General features: G+C 38.3%; 2 protein-coding genes across 2 annotated transcripts; one reads left to right on the top strand and one right to left on the bottom strand.

Moving 5' to 3' along the window:
* The first annotated feature begins 97 nt into the window (after positions 1-97).
* On the top strand, positions 98-10,099 carry LOC131786826 (dnaJ homolog subfamily C member 16). Its single transcript, XM_059103892.2, has 12 exons — positions 98-349; positions 834-900; positions 1,913-2,168; positions 3,106-3,344; positions 3,884-4,144; positions 4,511-4,641; positions 5,393-5,597; positions 6,208-6,399; positions 7,581-7,648; positions 8,184-8,264; positions 8,610-8,843; positions 9,219-10,099. Exons 1-12 carry the CDS (start codon positions 192-194, stop codon positions 9,601-9,603), a joined length of 2,277 nt encoding a protein of 758 aa, XP_058959875.2. The 5' UTR covers positions 98-191; the 3' UTR covers positions 9,604-10,099.
* A 388-nt stretch (positions 10,100-10,487) lies between these two features.
* Positions 10,488-19,216, bottom strand: LOC131786841 (MORN repeat-containing protein 1). Its single transcript, XM_059103909.2, has 13 exons — positions 19,053-19,216; positions 18,882-18,953; positions 18,446-18,655; positions 17,492-17,582; positions 16,667-16,754; positions 15,794-15,890; positions 15,349-15,459; positions 14,859-14,961; positions 13,802-13,973; positions 13,461-13,611; positions 12,312-12,516; positions 11,614-11,801; positions 10,488-11,211 (listed from the first exon to the last, which is right to left on the bottom strand). Exons 1-13 carry the CDS (start codon positions 19,129-19,131, stop codon positions 11,078-11,080), a joined length of 1,701 nt encoding a protein of 566 aa, XP_058959892.2. The 5' UTR covers positions 19,132-19,216; the 3' UTR covers positions 10,488-11,077.
* Positions 19,217-19,262: the final 46 nt, after the last annotated feature.

The following is a 19,262-nucleotide window of genomic DNA, read 5'->3' as shown; positions in this document are numbered from 1 at the left end:
TTTCCACATCGAGCATAATTTTACTAAAAAACAGCTGATCATTATAAACGTGGGCTTTGATTATTTACGTTGTCAGCGGATGTCCTCATCGGTTAAAGAAAGAAGTGAAAACTCACAGCGGCAACTGTAATCTGAAGTTTCTTTCATTCGATATTTCCACCGATCTGCTCTTGAAAAGCGTAGTTGTGGTGATGAGGAACTACCTCATACTGCTTTTGGTTTTCTTCCCTTACTATCTTTGCGTGGATGCTCTAGGACCCGATGAAGATCCGTACAAGATTTTGGGTGTAACTCGCTCTGCAAGCCAGGCAGACATAAAAAGAGCTTACAAGAAAATGGCGAGGAATTGGTAAATGCCTATGAAAATTTAAAGATCTTTGTTTTTGAATGGAATTTGTTTCATTCCTTAAAGAGACGAGCAAATCTGTTTATCCAATCAAAGTGTTTATGTGGCTGAAAGCGATTGTTATGGTTTTTACATTCGATCCACATGCGTAGAGAAATCTCAATTTCCAACTACACAAAAGAGAGCAGACGGGAGAAATAAATAAGCACCAGGGACACTACCTGAGGAATGCACCTCAACAAGTTAAAGATAGTCGAGCTATAGAAGCAAAGGAATTGTTTAACTTCATGAAGCTAAATCTAAAAGGCTTTGGCATCAATTATTGTGGGCTTCCTTTCTTGACATGATAATACTAAATGAGATCACTTAATTTTTTTTTTAGTTTTCGTATTAAAAAGATGCAGTCGTTTGAGATATAATATTTTTGATGCTAAATATATAGGAGTAGTGCAATCTTAAAAAAAAAAAAAAATTTTTCTTCCTTTAGGCACCCAGACAAGAATAACGATCCCTCAGCACAAGAAATGTTTATCAAAATCAATGAGGCTAATGAGGTGAGGATGTAATTCTCTCTACTGTCTGTCATATAATTCTTAAGATGTTGGTTTGGAGAATGTGGTGTTGGATCAACTAAGAATCCCCCTGTAGATGTTTTTCTTTATTCTCATCAATTGTCTGCTTGATATTGTATAGATATTTTAACCCTTAGACCCCTAAGAGTGACCAGAATCCAATTTCTCCCTACATTAACTCCCTTGAATCAAACATTTAAGTCACAAGAATAGAGAAAATGATCATCAACTAAGGGAGCTCTTGATTGTTAAACAAATTCTCCTCATCAGCAGCTGAGGAAATGTATAAAGAACAGTATGAAGAATATGCATTCTGATGTTAAGGTGTAAAGGGTTTAGGAGAAATTCTATGACTGTAAATATATGAAAATCATCCCATACAGGCATCAGTTTTTTCAGGCCTTATTTTCTCTACTGCTCAAGTACTGCTTGTTACTGCGAAGATTGCTTTCATATTCATGAGAAATTCTATCTTGGTCACTCATAGGAGTTTAAGGGTTAAGGAGTCCCTAAGAAAAGTTTTGCCCCAGAGAGTGATGATAATGTAATCAAAATTTATACTGGGATTAACCTCAAGGCTCCTTGATACAATTTGCAATAATCAACTTTAGATAAAAAAAAGCCTAGCCTGGGGGTCTAGGTATTAGGGTATCTGGGTTGTTTTTGACAAGGTATGCAGTTTTTCCATATCATATTACAGGTGCAAATTATCTTGTCTATTACTAGCTTAATAAAGAAATTTTTAGGTTGCTTATCCATAAGTTTTAAAATTATTTTAAACTTTCACACTCCAACATTAGTATCCATAAACCCCATATTTTTCTCAATAAATTTCCTCTGGTACTGACAAGGAGAATTTTTTTTAACAATCAAGAGCTTCTTTAGAGATTATTTGCTCTCATAGGTTAAAGAGTTAAAATATGTTGATATCTCAAAGAGAAAAAAGTTTATATACCAGTATCCCAACTCTGATCTCTGTGGCTTTGATTTTCAGATTTTGTCAGATGAAGAAAAAAAAAGGAATTTTGATATGTTTGGAACCACCTCACAGCCAGGCAATGGTGGACCACAAGGAAAACCATTTTATGATCCGCACAGTGGGTTTAGCTTCTTCTTCAATGGAATGCCTTTTCAAAATTCTTGGTCCAAACCAGGAGAAATTAATGACAGATTTTACTACAAGACAGTCCTACCAGAGAGTTACGAGAAGCCTTACTTGATTGAAATTATCTCAGACTGGTGTTTTGCTTGTAAGTTGATTATAAGGTCATGATACAATATATGACACATCTCAATGACATGTTGCAGTAAAAACTCACTGCAAAGAATCTCTTTATGTGATGTGGAGGATTTTCTTGATTAATGTGGCTGGTTTGAATACATGTGAATTCATCTGACTGATTGTAACAGTGACACTTTATTGCACAGAACAAGATTTTCACGAAAATTCCTTGTATCCTGAGACAAACTTTCTCTGTGACTCCTTCCTTTGTAGTGTTGTAGCAACTTGTTTTTGAAGCCAGTTAACACACTGGAGCTTGTCTTCACCTAATGTCTTGACTTCATCCCTCTCACTTCCAAGATCTCATTTGTAATTCCCCTTACTGTCTTTGATATAATTCTTATGATATTGCTTGGAGAACTTGGCATTAGATCAACTAACAATCCCTTAATTGATATTTTTCTTTATTCTTGTCACTTGTCTGCTTGATGTTGTATTGATATTGTAAGGAGAAATTATGTCTTGGTCACTCATGGGAGTTGCGGTGTTAATTTACTGTTCCATCAAATGATATATAGATGTACATTAAGAATAGCTTGTGGTTTTTATTTTAAAAACAAAACAACAGACAAACCTTTCCCATTGGGGAAAGAACACTCGTGTTGCAGTGCTGATTTTGAGGGTATCTGGCAGACTACAAATTAACAAATTTTGTTTAAAAATCATACCAGAATTGGATCAATATCAGTATCTGGGCAACTGCCCACCTACCCCTCCCTTAACCCAACATTAACCCTAACTTGTTATCAATTGACTGTTGTTGAGTTAGGGGAGGGGTAGGTGGCCAGTTGCCCAGATACTGATATTGATCCCCAGAATCTTTTAATCAAAATTGCCTTAATCCTAATACATTGTAGACTCACATAACTTTGTGTTTTATTTTTAAAATTATCTTTCAATCAAAGGTGCACAAATTGAGGAGATATGGGAAGAAGCATCCAATAAAATAAAGAGAGTTGGTGTGGGAATTGGCATAATCAATGTCCACAGGAGTCTGCGTTTGGCAGATGCATTGGGTGCAGGAAGAGTGCCCTCAATCATTGGTGTCATCAATGGAAGAGTTGCGTTCTACAATGAAATAGTTACCGTGCAGGGTTTGAAGGATTTTGTACTGGAGTTATTTCCACGTGGCTTAATTGAAAAGGTAATTTTTTATTATGTACTGGTATTGTGCAGAGAAAGTCCTAACTCATTTACTCTCCCAGGAGTGAAAGGGTTAACCTTTACATCCTAACATCAAAAGGCATATTCTCCATACTGCTTCTCATACATTTCCCAAATTGATGACAAGGAGAATTTGCTTAACAATGAAGAGTTTCTTTAGTCAATGATCATTCTTGTGATCTTAATGTATGATTCCGCGGTAACATTGTACAAAGAAATTAAATGCTAATCACTCTCAGGGATCATTAGAATTCAGAATCTAAGGTGATATTGCTACTATCAGCTAAAGAAAAAACAGTATACACTTTTAGAATCCCTGATAATTTTATTCTTTAGATTTCAAAGATATAATAGTGGATTTTCCTATATGAATGTGGTAAACCGCAATCAGCTTTTTGAGATCAGTAACTACTAGTAGGATTTTTGAGAAAGGGTCTCTTAGTCTCCTAGTTAATCAATCATGGTAATGATTAGACCAAGAGATCTCTGTACTAAACCCACCCCACATTATCTTTTCAGGTTACAGCCAGTAGTCTTGATTCTTTCTTGACGACAAGCATCAGCAACAAACCAAGTGTGATTCTATTTTCCCCCAAACCTAATCCTTCACTCCTTTATCATCTGGTGGCTTTCAGAAATTGCAAACAACAGTCATTTGGCTTTGTATCGCTGACTGACAGCTCTTCAGAACCTCTCAGGAAACGCTTTAGAGTGAACTCTAAGGAACCAACAGTGTTGATCTTTAAGGATGATGTGGCTGTGCCAGATGTGGTTGTCATGGTAATTAGTTAGAGTTGAGAAGCTCTTTTATATGCATTTCTCATCAACTTGAAGATCAGTCATTTGTTATTGACTAAAGTAGAGATGCTGGGTTTAATCAAATGGGTGTCATATTGAAAATCAAAATATCAGTGTCTTTTTTTTCACATACCTTCATTAAAAAAAAAAAAAAAACATTTCTTGAAACTAGGTCATGGAAAGATTTCAGATGGTTTCCAACATGATTTAAATATTTTGATAAATTTAGTCAATGAAAACTGCACATCTTAGTAAAATTGTGTTGATAATTTTTTAATCTATGATTGAAAAAAAAATAGTATTGAGCAATTAGTTAGATCATAACTTGATTTGAATTTTCACTTGCAGGCATCTGAGCTCAAGCATGGAAAACTTCGTGAAGTAGTTGAATCTCACAAATATCTTCACCTTCCAAGACTGTCTTCAAGGTCTTTATTTGATGAACTTTGTCCTGAGGAGAGGTTTAGATCCCAGCGAAGGTTAGTTGCTTGCCTAAATAAAGCAGGAAAATGTGTTGAGCTCAAGTGAGGGTTAGGAAATTGTTTTTAATAGCTTTTGTGTATACAGTTTATGTAAAAGGTTTTGATTCCCCTCAGTGTCTTAATCATAAAACAAATATACATGTATCTACACTCCAAATTCATGTTACTATGTAAAACAACCTATGGTAGAATGAGCAAGGTAATTTTGTATCATAAACTGAGTTAATAACGTAAATTGACCACCGTAAAGAGTTTCGAAGCTGGCGTTTCGAGCCCTTCGTCATTTCTTTGATAAGGACGCATCCAAACCAATCGCTAGACACTTTCAATCTTCCCAATCATTCTAAGTAGCTTATGGAAGTTTGCGTTGCGGCTATTCCCATCATCAAGGCAGTTTGGATAGCGGCAAATCTCCAGAACAAAAATTTATCTTTCAAACTGGCCCTCTTAATCCCCTCGGTGTCAACGAACGCTTTTCATTCGATAAATTTATTCTTGTCTTTCTCGTTACCATGTTCCCACCAATAGCGTAGCTCGATTTTTTGCTTATAAACACACGCAAAACCCTTCAATTCCTACTTTCGCTCTGACGAAGGCTTAACGCTCGAAACATCAGCCTTTTAACTCTTTACGGTGGCCAATTTACGTTATCAACTCAGTCGATAAAACCAAATTACCCTGTTATACTCTCCCACCGACACAGCACCACAGTTTCTTTAGAAACTTACCTCCTTTATTCATCTTTCAGGCTGTGTGTCGTTCTGTTTACTAAACAAGGCCAAAATGACAAAGAGAAGCTTGCTCTGAGGTTGTTTGCAACAGATAAAAAATACCTCTCCGAGAGGCGGTTGAAATTTTTGTATATATACGAAGATGTGCAGAGAGATCTAGTGGAAGAGTTCAAAGATGGGGTGAAGGCTGATAGTTGCGCTGAGAATAAAACAGCATCAAAGGTAAAAATGAACAATTGTAAACTTAACAAATAGACTCCACGTTACTAGCTGTGTTTCTGTATAGTGATAGATCACAGATGGCCAGCAAAGTGTGATAAGAGGGAAGAACGTGGTATACGTGGCACAGCTGAATGGGTCGGTGATACTTATATCAGGATCACTTTCCATAACCTATTGGAAATTGTTCCAAAAGACGTATAGAGGAAGTTACTTTTTATAGTGTAAGTTGTCGATAGCTTACCTCCCATAAACTCTCCCTACCCCTTCTGGGAACTTGGAGGGTGTGGGAAGAAGAGGGAGCCTTGGAAAAAGGTTTCATAGCAATCCCCAGCAGGGCTCATACCCAGACCTCTGACGAAGGGCTAACGCTCGAAACGTTAGCTTTGAAAATCTTTGCGGTGACCGATTTACGTTATCAACTCAGTTAGTAATACTAAATTACCCTGTTATACTCTCCCACCGACGCAGCACCACAGTTTCTTTAGAAAATGACCCCCTTAACCATTTGTCTCTTAATTTAGAGCTAGCTACGTTTACCGTTAAATCGTGACATCTATTATGATGTCTCTTGATGTCTCATGAACTAACGATCTTATTTTCTAAACTTAAGGTCATAGTTCTCTGGAACAAAGGTCAAAAGCAAGTCAGGTACGACTGGCTTCCAGGGGGGTGGTGTGTGAATGAGTCAGAAGAGCCGCTGACCAAGGCTCGGCTGTCTGTCATGCTGGAAGATCTACTGTCTGGAGAGGGCAAGTTGCGATATACTTCAAGTATTCCACGGATCTACAATGAGCATGCGCCAGTGAGTACACTTGCACAAACATTGCATACATGTATATACCCCAAATGTTCCACTAACCCTGACCCCTCTCCCTTTGATAATTCCTCCACCTTCCCCACCCCAAAGAAAAATTGTTGTGCTAGATAGATATTTATACAAGGTAAAATCCTTCAGCACAATCTAAGAGAATAAAAAATCTAATTCTGCCTATCTAAACTAACTAACTTATGATTATAATACTATCATATCATCAAATCCGCTTTTCTAAGATGCCGTGTCTAATTCAAAAGCTATAATGACGTAGTTCATTTTTAAATTCGTTTTACATAACTGGTGATCGGAGTTCGCGGCCGTTCCAGAAAATAGCAACAAAGCCAATTTATTCTCAGAATTCCTCAGTTGGTATGAAGTAATATCATTTCGAGATTGGAAATATTGAGGGGTCGATCCATATAAAATCTTGCTCGTTATAACAGACGTAGCTACTAGTCTTTGAAGACTAAATTTTCGCCAAACGATTTCCTGGAACAGCTCGTCAAGATCATCTTCGTGGCTTGCATACAATAAAATACTGGCTGAACGGTTTTGGAGCTTCTGTAGTTTTTCCGATAGGCCAATGCCGCAGTTGCCTCGAACAACGCTGCAATAATCAAAATGTGGCTGGTATGCTGTTATGCAAATCAGTAAGAAACATCAAAAGGAACAGGCAGTTTCTTTGCAACCACTCTGTACTTAGTTGGGCAAGGTAGAGTTTCAGTACAAAAAAAACTTTATCGCTTAATGGAATAAGTATGATATGCCTTCAGATGATTTCGTTATGTTTTCGTGATTTCTGATTTTTTTACTATTTTAATAAACAAAAAGTGTGATAACTAAGATGCCATACGCTTGTAAATCAAGGGCAGGGATGGAATATCATCTATAGGCACATATAATTAGTCACAGGTAAAGAGACATCAGTTTTCATCTGCTCCTCTTCTTCTTTAACGCTCTCTCTTCAATGCTTTACAACGGACCACGACATCTTCTCAATCAAGAAAAAAGAAAAAAATAACACCAACAAGAGAAATGCTGATATCCAGAAAAAGAGGAGTGGATGAAAATTGATTTCTCGCGCATGAAAGAAAGGAAAAAATGGTGCTCTGTCTTCGTTTAGATTTATGACAATGGGAACAACTTTTTTGTTCTTTTTTTATTCAAAGGGACTCCTATCTTTGTTGTTCAGCTGGTGTTCAGATGCCTATTATTTCGTGAAATCGTCTTTGTATCGGTAAGTTTTAGTCAGTATTTTTACGTTTTGCGCTGAGTTACACGGCGTCATCTAGGAACCAAAAATACATACGGTAGTAAGTGATGGCAATAGAACTGGGTTGAGTGTTGGAAGCTGTACGATACGTTAACTCGTCTTAATTTGATGGACTTTTATAAGCAAAGTTGTTTTGCAGCTGGGGCGAAGTTTTTTGCAGCGGGGGGAAAACTTGTTTGCCGTGGAAGTAGGGGGGCGAACTTGTTTTGCTGCGGGGGGAGAACTTGTTTTACCGCGAGGGGCGAACTTGTTTGTTAGCGGGAGGTGGGGGGCGAACTCGCAAAGGTGTTAAGAGGCGAACTCGCACCGAGGTGAAACTTCTAGATATCTTTGTTGATTAAGAATATTTAAGTCGGATTTTACGATATGCATGTTAAATAGACTTTGTATTGAAATGTCGTCTGGGGTAATTGTTTCTTCTTTGTTATGTTATTTTAGGAACGTCGTTTCATTTTCAATTTTTTATTATGTTGATCCGTTTCGTTACATTTTCTTTCAGGAGGGAAACCATTTCCTTGTTTTCCTTGTTGTGTGGATTGGGAGTCATTCTGGTTTTCAGTGTTTTTATTCCCAGTGCGAAGTAAGTAATGATTCATTTAGCTCTACTCTCCCAGAATGAGCAAGCGTTGCAAGTTCGCGATCGTTCACCTGCCCATCATGTTTAATGAAAGGTGAGAGTCGACGAAGAGAGGAGGATAAGAGCAAATGCGAGGATTTGTTTTGCTCCTCCCGCTCCCTGCTATCAAGATTTAGCCTATCGCTCAACTGCCCTGGTAGAACTTTCTTCTTCTTCCAAACTTCCTCTACTTTTGAAATTCAAGATGCCAACGTAACTGTTCAGGAAGAAATGCTGGGCGCTCGCTTGCCAAAAGTACGCTAACACTACAAGTTAGACTTTTAATCCAAGTTTTTACAATTTCTATAGTGAGCCAATAAATAGGGTGTACAAAGGGTCCTCTCGGAAGAACCAGAGACCCCCAGAAAGCGAGTCAGTCTTGGGCCTCCTTCGTTTGGACCACAGCACCGAAAAGACCCTAATCAGGGATGCCCCTCGGGGTCAAATCACATTTACTCTGCTGGTTGATGCTACCACTGCACGAGAGGTAGTAAAGCTGCCTCTAATTCAAGCGTTTGCCGATGTGATTTATCCTCACAGCGGGTATGTTTATAGCAACTAGATTTGATAGGTTTTCCATCACCTCCCTCTGTGATTGGTCAAAAAAATCTGTACTTCCCTCTAAACCAATCAGATTAAAAAATGAAACCAATCGCGGCTTGGCTGCTCGCGTTTTCCCGCGCAGGAGTTAGTGTGCTGGTCTCAAGTTTGAGTTGTTTTCATTGGCTGGTTATGATATTTCCCTTCGTTGTGATTGGTCTAGAAACTTGCGCCACCTTCTCAACAATTAGATTCAAAACTGAAACCAATCGCGACTTAGTCGCCCGCGATTTCACGCGCTTGAGGAAGTTTGCTTGTTTGCAGTTTTGAGTTAAGAAATTTACCTGATTTTTTGTTTGTTTGTTTTATTTCTGTCAGAAACCCAAATTTTAGATTCACCTGGCTTTCAATAACTGACAACCTTGCGTGGTGTGCCGAGATTCTGGATGTGGACAAGTTTGGTGAAGTGACTCCTGGAATTGTTCTCGCCTTAAACGGCTACAAGAAATACTTGTCTGTCTTCAAACCGTCTGACCTTTCTGAGGGAGCCTTCTTCAAGAGGCAAGGAGGAGACTTAATGGGATTTGATGATAGTGATAGCGATACGGATGCTAACGAAGATGGAATGACGGAATACGAGAGAAAACGGCAAAAAGTTTTGAGTAGATCGATTCGAACACAGTTAGTACATTGGTTAGAGAGATTTTGCGACGGAATGGTGGACAGAAAACGAGTCGTCGAATGGCCGAGATTTACCGACTAGGGGTTCTTAGCAAGTAGCTAAGAGCATTTATGAGAAATCGCCCTAGGATTCAAAAAGTGCAGTCAGACCTTGAAAATCGACGAAAAATCGCTCGGCCACTTTTTGCTTTATGTCTACGTAATTACTAAAAAAAACTCGCCCACTTGGCGTTTTCAGCCTCAGTTGTCGTATTCTCAAACACCATCAACTTTGCATCCTTATTCCTCGATTTTTGTTACTAAATCAGTGTACTGACTACTTTCCACGATAAAGATGTCACTTGCTTGCTCACCATTACCCTTACGCTAAGGGAGGGTCTAGCAAAGAGACTGGATCCCACAGGCCCAACTCATAATGGTAGCCATCTCTCTTGATAACTTAAGATTTCGGAGATGTCCAGACGATCTCCTGTCGGCGAAAGTTTTGTGGAAATCTCTCTAATCCTTTTTAAACAATAAACAGTTTACAGAAATAATGTCACTCGGAAGAACAAAAATTTGAACCCAAGATATTTATTTAGAGGTTTTTAAGCCTCAAGTGAGAAGTTTTTTTTTTAATAAATCAAATGTACAGAATAAATTAAGTTCAAGTACTTGTGTCTGTTATGTGCCTGTACAAGGTTTGGCAACTGATTGAATGATGTAAAGACACGAATGTACAGAAAAATAAAACTTTGGTAAAGGACGTGAAACTAGACGACATCTTGAAGTCGCAAAATTAGGAGTGACAAGTCTCTTGTGATTTATAATCCTTTAAACCCTACGAGTGATTAGCTTCTAATTTCTCCATACGATATCACCCCTGAATCGCACGTTAAGGTCAGGAGAATAAAGGAAATGATCGCAAACTTTTAAAGCTCTTGATTGACCAAATTCTCCTTGTCAGTACCATCCAAGGTGTATAGCGAACAGTATGGAGAATATGCATACTGATGTTAGGGTGTGAATAGTTAATACCTGACTGCACTGATGTGTGGCCCGGGCAAGTTTTTCACGGCTTTGCTACTCGGGCTGAAAAGTAAACGACGACCTGCTTGGAGTTTGATTCATGTAGACATAGCAACTGTTCAGATAAAACTACTGGTGCACTTTGGAATCTTTGTAGGCAGCTTCCAAAGAGCCATTTTTCAATTACTCCAGAATAGGAATGTTTTGAGACCGTTTAGCTCGAAATTCGACGCGCGGAAAATGATGACAACAGCTTGACATTTTAGTCGCAAGACAAACGATTTCAGTTTTTTAGTGAACTAGTTAAGTATCGGGGGGGGGAGGGGGGAAGGTGTCAAAGGTATGGGGAGGGGTGAGGGAGCCCCTTAACTTTCCACCTCCTCCAGAAAAGTTCCCCGCTCCACTGGTTGTTTTTCCCCTTCTCCTCATCGCCATTATTGGTGTGTTTTCATTCACTCTCTGTGATCCACACGAAGCCACGAGCGGAAAGCTCAAAATTCAATAAGTTACAACCTTCCTGCAAAACGTGCATCCATAAATTGTTTGATTTAGTTTCTTCTCGATTCTCTTTTACTTTGCGCTCTTTTCTTCTGGGTTACTTTGACGTGAAGAAACGCGGGAGTTAGCGTGACGTCGAGGAATGGTGGCGATGTTACGTCTTGAACGATTATTACATAGTCACCTGTGGAAAGGCAAAAAGAAAAATAGTCTCTTCACCGTTTTACGGAAACCTGGAGCCAGACTAGAAAAAAAGAAGGTTAGGTAACTATTAAAAACGAAGCGTTACTAATGTTGGTCTTGATTGGTTCGTCGCGCGTAACTACGCTCTGTGATTGGTCTAAGAAAAAAAACCCGCCACCATTTCAACCAATCAGATGCAAAGCTAGAACCGACCGCGACTTGGTCACCCACTTTTTCCCACGGTTTTTTCCTCTGAGTCCTCATTGGTTCTTTGAGATATTTCCTATCTTCTTATTGGTCGGTGTGTTATTGTAATCATTTTCAATTAGCTATCTTTTTTTTAAAAGAATCAACTTCATTGAGAAGAGCTCTGTAGAACCGGAGACGAGGCCATTTAACTAACCAGGTTTACAAAATTTGTCATCTTTTTCTTCTTTCTTTTCCTTCTTCCTTTTCCCGTCTACTTTGTCCACCACATCAGCTAAGGCTTCTTTCTTCTTCCTTCCGTCTGAAACTGCCGACGAGGGAACACTTCGGTTGACAACTTTGAGCAAGTTCGCGTTCAGTAAAGGACTACGCTTGTCCTTTGATCTGAAATAAATGGAAGCTACGTTACGATTTTCTCCCAGAAAGTATAAAATACTATTTCGATAAGATAGAAAAAATATCAAAATGGGAACCATAAACCACTACGGCCAAGGAAGGAGACGATCGATTAGCAAGGATTGCGAATTAAAAACTTAAAAGTGATCTTTAAGTAGATTTCAGATTTTCACAATATCTCTATACAAGTACTACGATAGTTCTCGTGAAAAGCGCTATAAAAAAAAAAAAATTGCCCCACCCCTCTCCTCTCATTCCTTTTGACCGTCACTCGCCCCCTTGGTACAAATTGCTTTTTTTCCCCATCCTCCCACTGCTGTAAAAATCTAAAATGGCTGTAAGCGAGGCTAAGGAAACGCGGGAAACGCGAGTGATCAAATTATGATGGTTTTAGATTTGAATTCGCTAGGTTTTAAGTTTTTAAACTAAGCATTAGGCGCGGTAGGGAACACCAAAGCTTTTCTTAAAGATTTTCTCAAGAGGAAGTATCTAACGTACTTTGTATCTGCGAATTTTACGCCCGCTTGCATTTCAGACGGCGGAGATGCCTGTAGAGAAGCAAAACTGTTTAAGGGTTTCACCCCAGGGGGGAGGGGTGGGATGTAGAGATTTTCAAACAATGCTTTCCCTGCTGTAGTGCGCACGGGAGAAACAGGAGGAGGGAGAACTGCCACCGGAGGAACCATAAGAACACCAGGATCAGCTGAGTGTGAAAACAAACAAACAAATAAGCAAACAAACAAAATAAACACTTTCATTAGCCTTTGAGCAGGGCCTCGTTGTTATGCTGCGGCACGCGAGAAAGTTTGAGGCGAGCAGGCAAGAGACCTGCGAGGGATCTGGCACCCATTATTAGTGCAAGACCCGCGCTACTTAAGGCCTTTTAAACTTTCTCGCGGGCAAAAATCACTCGCCTACACTAAACGCCTGCTCGTACTCTATATTTCAGTCATATGGCAAACTCTAACTAGGAAGATTAAGCAAATTCAGATCTGCATTCTGATTGACTACCGACATTTACCTCTATAAGAGATGAAAGCTCCTTTTTTCCTTTTATTTTTTTGCGAATTTCAGGCAAATGCAAGTACGTGCTTTGCGAGAGTCACGCACAAAGGGAAAGTCAGGCGCAAAGGGCAAGTCACGCGCAAAGGGCAAGTCACGCGCAAAGGGCAAGTACCGCGCAAAGGGCAAGTACCGCGCAAATGAAAATTTCTGTGAGCAGATGAAAATTTCTTTCCTGAATTAATATTTGCGCAATACAAATCAATAAATATTTTTTGCTATTATTATTATTATATTATTAAGTCATGTGCTAGAGAAGCATTATAAAGTTTTCTTGACGAGTAACACAATAGCCTGTAGAACAGGCGTAATGTTTTTCGTTTTACGGCGAACGAAGACACGCACGAGTCGCACGCAAGGGGAGGAACATGATGAAAAAAAAAAGATCTTTTCCTTGCGTGTATCTCCCGCCCTTCGCGCGTGTCCCTCGCTCCTCTCGCTCGCCGCGGGCTTGCCTATGTTTGTCTGAAAAAAAGAAGAAATGGACGCTTGTTCTGCAGGCTAATCACATGAACCAAAACAGTACAACCCTGGGCTATTTTAAACACCCAATTGAAGAACCCCATACAAAAGAAATCCCCTTACATGACCCATCTCCCTGAGTAGTTGCATTCTTGTCATAGCTCGCTGGCATCATGGTGCTGGCTTGAGATGGTGCAGCTGTTCTGCTTGGCAATTCGCCATGAGCCTCAACAAATGAGCCCTCCTTATCTCCAACATCAGACATATCGGTTACCTAACAACAGGAAAACACCTTTAAAACACTTCATTAAGAAATACTTATAGGGAGCTCTCATTTGTATCTTTAGATTTGTGGATCAAGATTCAAGTGTTCAGTTATTAAAACAAGGTGCAATAGTTGCGAAGTAGTGAAAAACATGAGTGAGGTCTGGGTTAGGTCGTGTAACAATTTAGAGTGTATTTACCTGTATATTTTCCATGGGTTTGGAAAGTTCCTCTGCATTTGGCGGTGATGCTTGGACAGGTCTGCTGGACATGACACTTGGGGCTTGTGAGGCAGCTCCTGGGAAAACAGATTCACTTGATGCTATCTCTCCAAGCATTTCTGTTAAGGGGTATGGCTCTATTTCAAATCCGCTAAAGTAAAAGAAAACAAAATATATTTAAAAAAGGTCAAAGAAATGTCTTGAAGTCAGCATGCAAGCAGGCCATCATTATCAGAACTACAGCATAAGTGTCTCTTTGCCTTTGAGAAAGTATGAGGCCTGGGCAATGCAAACCAACAAGAGGCCTACAAAGGGTTTAGCACTGATAATGAGGCGTCAGACCCCCTGCCAACCTCTTCCTGACCCATCTAAAAGCTTCCTGCAGGCATCTGGCATCCTGCAAGGCTAATAAAGAAGGCCTCCTCACAGACTGTATTAAACTACGCTCCATTTCCAGCCATTTTGGGGGCATGGTTTTTCACCCTCCTTCCACTAAAAAGGGTCTAAAAAAGCAGGCTCAACTCATGGCCATACATCAGAGTCTTAAAATTGAAAGAAAAGTTTTCAAAAGGGATCAGATAAAAATGTCTACAGAATTTCATTGCCAATGATTCAAATTCATCATTCATCTAATTTGTTTAACCAGTTTTAATTTCATTTTTCTCTTAAAAGATAGATATCTGTCATCATCATTTAAAACAAAGGAAAATAAAAAATCAACCTGATGTTTAAATAAACACACACACATGCTAGAAAAAAATTTGAACCACAGAAATTATAATTTCATCAAGAAACATTTACCATTTAACCCCTAAAACCCTTAAAGTGACCAGCATCCAATTTCTCCTTACATCCATGGTGCAAAATCGTACATTAGGATCATGAGAATAAAAGAAATGATCATCAACCCAAGAAGCTTTGATCGTTAAACAAATTCTCTTTGTCAGTACCAAAGGAAATGTATAGTGAAGACTAAGGAGAATCTAAATACTGATGTTAGGGTGTAAAGGGTTAAGGGCTCTTGTTTCACACTTACAATGGTGTCATAACTGTATCGAGGTCACTTTCACTGCCACCTGCTGATTTCCTTCCTGATGAAACTCTTATTCCAGCTGTAACCTGCAACAACCGCCCTTCCTCTGAAACAAAATTCATTTCTTTCTCAATAATTCTACTTTAAATTCAAACGAATTTGTCTGTAGCACGATTAAGGGGCTTTGACCTCTAAGAGTGACTAGCATCTAGTTTCTCCCCACAGTATCTCCCCTGAATCAAACATTAAGGTCATGAGAATAAAGGAAATGATCACCGCTGTATCTTGATTTGTTTACCAATCAAGATCTTCTCCAGTTGATGATCATTTCCTGTCTTCTCATGACCTTTAATGTGTAATTCAGGGGTAACACTGCAGGGTGAAATTAAATACTGGTTACTCCGAGGGGTTAGGAAGTTAATGTCTCTAATAGCAAAAATGACATAAATTGTAGTCAATGTTGTTTTATATCCCATTAACATTAAATTCTAACCATTTGTTGGTTCCCCTTCAGCTGTGACACACTCAACTTCAAATCCAAATGGTCTTCCTTGTGTGAATTCCAAATGATCATCTCCAGTTATACGGATCTGCACTGTCTCCACTAAAATTACAAATATTTCATTCACATTTTGTGGTTAAGGCTAAATTCATTTTAAAAATTCATATTTTTATTGGCTCACTAAGCATAGGGATATTGATTAACACTTTCACTTCCAAGATCTGATTGTTAATTCTCCCCTCTACCTGCTACAGATTTTCTTGTAAATTATTAACAAGAATTTGGTGTTACTAGTAGATCAAGATAACAACCTCTACCTGATAATTTTGCATATTCTCATTACCTGTTTGCAAGATAATGTACAGCTATTGTACAAAGAAGCTACATCTTTGTCACCTCTGGAGTTAAAGGTTTAACAGTTTTTTAGAATCTTTACCTTCAGGTCTGCCATTAACCCACATTCCTTCATATGAGACACCAGAATTGTGAAACATGGATCCTTCACCATTGAAAACATCTCCCCACCACTGACCCTGTATGAGATGGTACAAAGTATGTGAAAATTAAAATATAATAAGCTTTTAGTCAACATGTCCAGGAATAGATGGTGTCACCATTAACAGCCTTTAGCATTTTTATCATAAAAGGCAGCCAGACAGATTCCATGTTGCTGTGGGTCTGTACAATAAAAATCTCAGATGACGTCAAAATGTGGTATGAACACCTTTCATGTGAAATACTTAGCTGTGCCTCAATTGTTTGTCACTCTTTTGTGCTTACCACATTTGGATATCATCTGTGATCTGATATTGAATTAAGACCCATAGAAGCAATTTGGAATAGATAAACACAAATTTTGTTGCATGGTATTTGGGTAATATGTTAAGAAAAATCATTTGTATCTTCTGCATCACATTGTCCTTATTACCAACACATTTGCTATATTCTCAAACCATACAATGTAGGTAAGATCAACAGGGCCAATTTTTCATAAAGCATCAGATATTGAAGAATTCTTTAACTGCTGTCAGTGCAAAATTCTCCTCTCTACCAAATTGCAAGGGTCTGGACTATTTTCTATTCAGATTTGAAGCCATAATGAAAACTCTGACTGCATATTCTGAAACATAATTCACTCTTCCCGTTCTTCTGATCAAATGAAGCATTCAGTCAGGGAAGGAAGAGGGGGTTCTTTTTGGTAATTTTTCTTTTATCCATGGCATTTTATTGAGAGCAGCATTTGTTGGAATTTTTTTAACAATTATGAAAATTTCAACCACAGGTAGGGGAAAAAATTTTTTTTACGGACCCCATAAATAGTTCCATCCACAAATTTCATGATTCCATGTCCTTGGCGCAAATCATTGACCCAGTCTCCTTCATAAACATCACCATCGCTGTAAACATTAATAAAAGAGAAAAGTACAAAATCGCAACATTTTCTCCAAATTATATGCAAAAGAATTGATTAATATGTATTAGTTCTCCCAACAATATCCATACAATATCCAGAAAACAAGGTAGTAAGAATACTCAGATTTATCAAGTAGAAGTTGTTTTACTTAATCTAACTTAATCCAAATTCTCATAACTTATTTACAAGGCAATGTGTGGCAGCTAAAGGGGGGAATTAACAACCAGATCCAAGGAGTTATAGACTGATTTAATCTGTTTCATAATTAGTTATTTGGTTATGAAGTGTACTGTTTTTATGAGAAGAAATATCTGTTTTCTCCTCCCAAATTTGTAACAAACTGGGTTTCTATCTTTTAGCCAAGTATATTGATGAAACTCATTTGAAAAGTCCAAGATTACCTATTACTAACAATTACTCAAGACAATGATTTTTAGCAGTTTATCTTTCGTAAGATAAGCTGGTTAAAAGAAACATTTAACTATTAACACCCTAACATCAGTATGCATATTCTCTATAGTGTTCTGCATGCATCTCTTAAGGCACTGACAAGGAGAAATTCTTAACCCATCAAGAACTTCTTTAGTATGTGATCATTTCCTTATTCTCATAACTTTAATGTTTGATTTAGGGGTGATATTACAGGGAGAAATTATATATTAGTTACTCTAAGGGGTCACAGGGTTAATTTTTACTATGTATGCATTAGCATTATCAAACCTTAGGATCCATTTTCCTTCACCATGTCTTCTGTGTTTGTGGAAAGATCCCTCATAGATAGATCCATCTTTGTTGGTAAGTTTACCTTCTCCTGTGATAAAAAATTGATAGAATGGGAGAGATGGTGAATTCTGAGCAATTCTTTCTGTTTACACTGCAGATCAAGAATTGATGATAATCAATTGATAAGGTTCGAGAATCTACTTCAGAGATGAAAATCATCAGTAACTAGAAACTCATTACTAAGTATCAGTTTAACAAAAGATTCCATTTTGCATGTGTATCTGTCCAGTAATAGATCACAGATGACATCAAAATGTGATAAGAACAAAATAAATGGCAAATGAGGTACAACCAAGTGTATCACACATGTTCTTACCATATTTTGATATCTTCTGTGATCTATTACTGACAGTGTCTGAACAAACCCAGGGCAACATGGAATCTGTTTGTTTCATATAAAAAGGAAAAGGATGGTGACATCATCTTTGCGTCTTTCCTCCAATAGGTCATAAGAAGAACCAAGCAAAATCCATATATGATTCATCTTATCATATTAGATTTACCTTATTAAAGTAAATGGTTTGAACCTAGGAGTATCAGTAGTTCGTATAGTGTGATCGTCTGGGTGAGTGTAGTTCTGAAAAGAACTGTTGTTGGTGACTGACGTTTCAACTACCTGTGCGGAGGTATGGATTGAAACCGACCAATGACTGTTAACAAACTCTGCACGAGTCTTCCAGCCAATCACATCATGGCTAAACAGACCAATCACGTTCAACAGACCAGACTTTATAACATCATCGACTGACAACTACTCTTCACTTGACTCTGAAGATCACTTGACTCTGAAGATGACTTCTGCACAGGTAGTCGAAATGTCAGTCACCAACAACAGTTCTTTTCAGAACTACACTCACCCAGACGATCACACTATACGAACTATAGATTTACCTTCCCGCCGATTTTCAATCCATTCTCCTTCATATCGTGATCCATCGCCATATACCATTACTCCATGGCCATTCAGTTCACCTTTAACAAACTGTCCAGTATATTCATTCCCTGTACTGGCCCAACGGCGGAATCCATGCCCCTGGATTTCCCCGTCAATGAACTGTCCTTCATAGAAGCTGCCATCAGCCATCACAAGCTTACCATGACCTTCAAAAGATTTAAAAGTATATTTTCAGAATACCATTTGAATAATTGCGTGATCATCAATTCATTTGAATTTTTTAACAGTTAAAGACTTATAGAAATCTATATTGTATTTAAATCCACCGAAAAAGGTGTAATAAAAACCCAAATTTTGAGAAACAAGCTTATTTGCATTCATGTACGTACTGTAAAAAAGGTTAACATAATGATTTATTCAGTTAAATCCTACCATGTTTCTTCCCTTTGCTCCATTCCCCCTCGTATCTGAAGAACTTGTTGGAATAATTGTATACTCCAAATCCTTAAAAATAGCATAACATAATTAGAAAATAAATCGTGATTGTTGATGTTTCGTGTAGCTCTTGGTAAAATTAAAGGGATAAAAAGCGAACGTTTTTACCATCTCTGAGCTGCTTTTTGGTTTCTCCGATGTAATTTCCTGCTCCTTTAGATGTTGTGGTGTTCAACAACGTTGCCATTTTCTGCAATAAATTAGTAAGCAAACTTTATTTTGCCATGTTGCAGATTGTTTACAGGAATCCAAGCAATCGATCCGCCATCTTTGTTTTCGAGTGGTTGCTAAGCGCACAGGCGCACACGTCAGCGGATT

The sequence above is a fragment of the Pocillopora verrucosa genome, chromosome 9, assembly GCF_036669915.1.
Source record: "Pocillopora verrucosa isolate sample1 chromosome 9, ASM3666991v2, whole genome shotgun sequence".
Classification (NCBI taxonomy): Eukaryota; Metazoa; Cnidaria; class Anthozoa; order Scleractinia; family Pocilloporidae; genus Pocillopora; species Pocillopora verrucosa.
Note: the sequence above shows the minus strand (reverse complement) of the source record. Positions and strands in the feature narration are given on the sequence as shown.

Excerpts from the sequence above, each read along its gene's own strand:
- LOC131786826 (XM_059103892.2), top strand. The coding sequence starts at position 192 with ATGAGGAACTACCTCATACTGCTTTTGGTTTTCTTCCCTTACTATCTT. Across the intron at positions 4,145-4,510 it reads TGCCAGATGTGGTTGTCATG|GCATCTGAGCTCAAGCATGG; the intron begins GTAATTAGTTAG and ends TTTCACTTGCAG. Across the intron at positions 4,642-5,392 it reads AGGTTTAGATCCCAGCGAAG|GCTGTGTGTCGTTCTGTTTA; the intron begins GTTAGTTGCTTG and ends TTCATCTTTCAG.
- LOC131786841 (XM_059103909.2), bottom strand. The coding sequence starts at position 19,131 with ATGGCAACGTTGTTGAACACCACAACATCTAAAGGAGCAGGAAATTAC. Across the intron at positions 15,891-16,666 it reads TGGATGGAACTATTTATGGG|GGTCAGTGGTGGGGAGATGT; the intron begins GTCCGTAAAAAA and ends CATCTCATACAG. Across the intron at positions 14,962-15,348 it reads TGAAGGGGAACCAACAAATG|AGGAAGGGCGGTTGTTGCAG; the intron begins GTTAGAATTTAA and ends ATTTTGTTTCAG.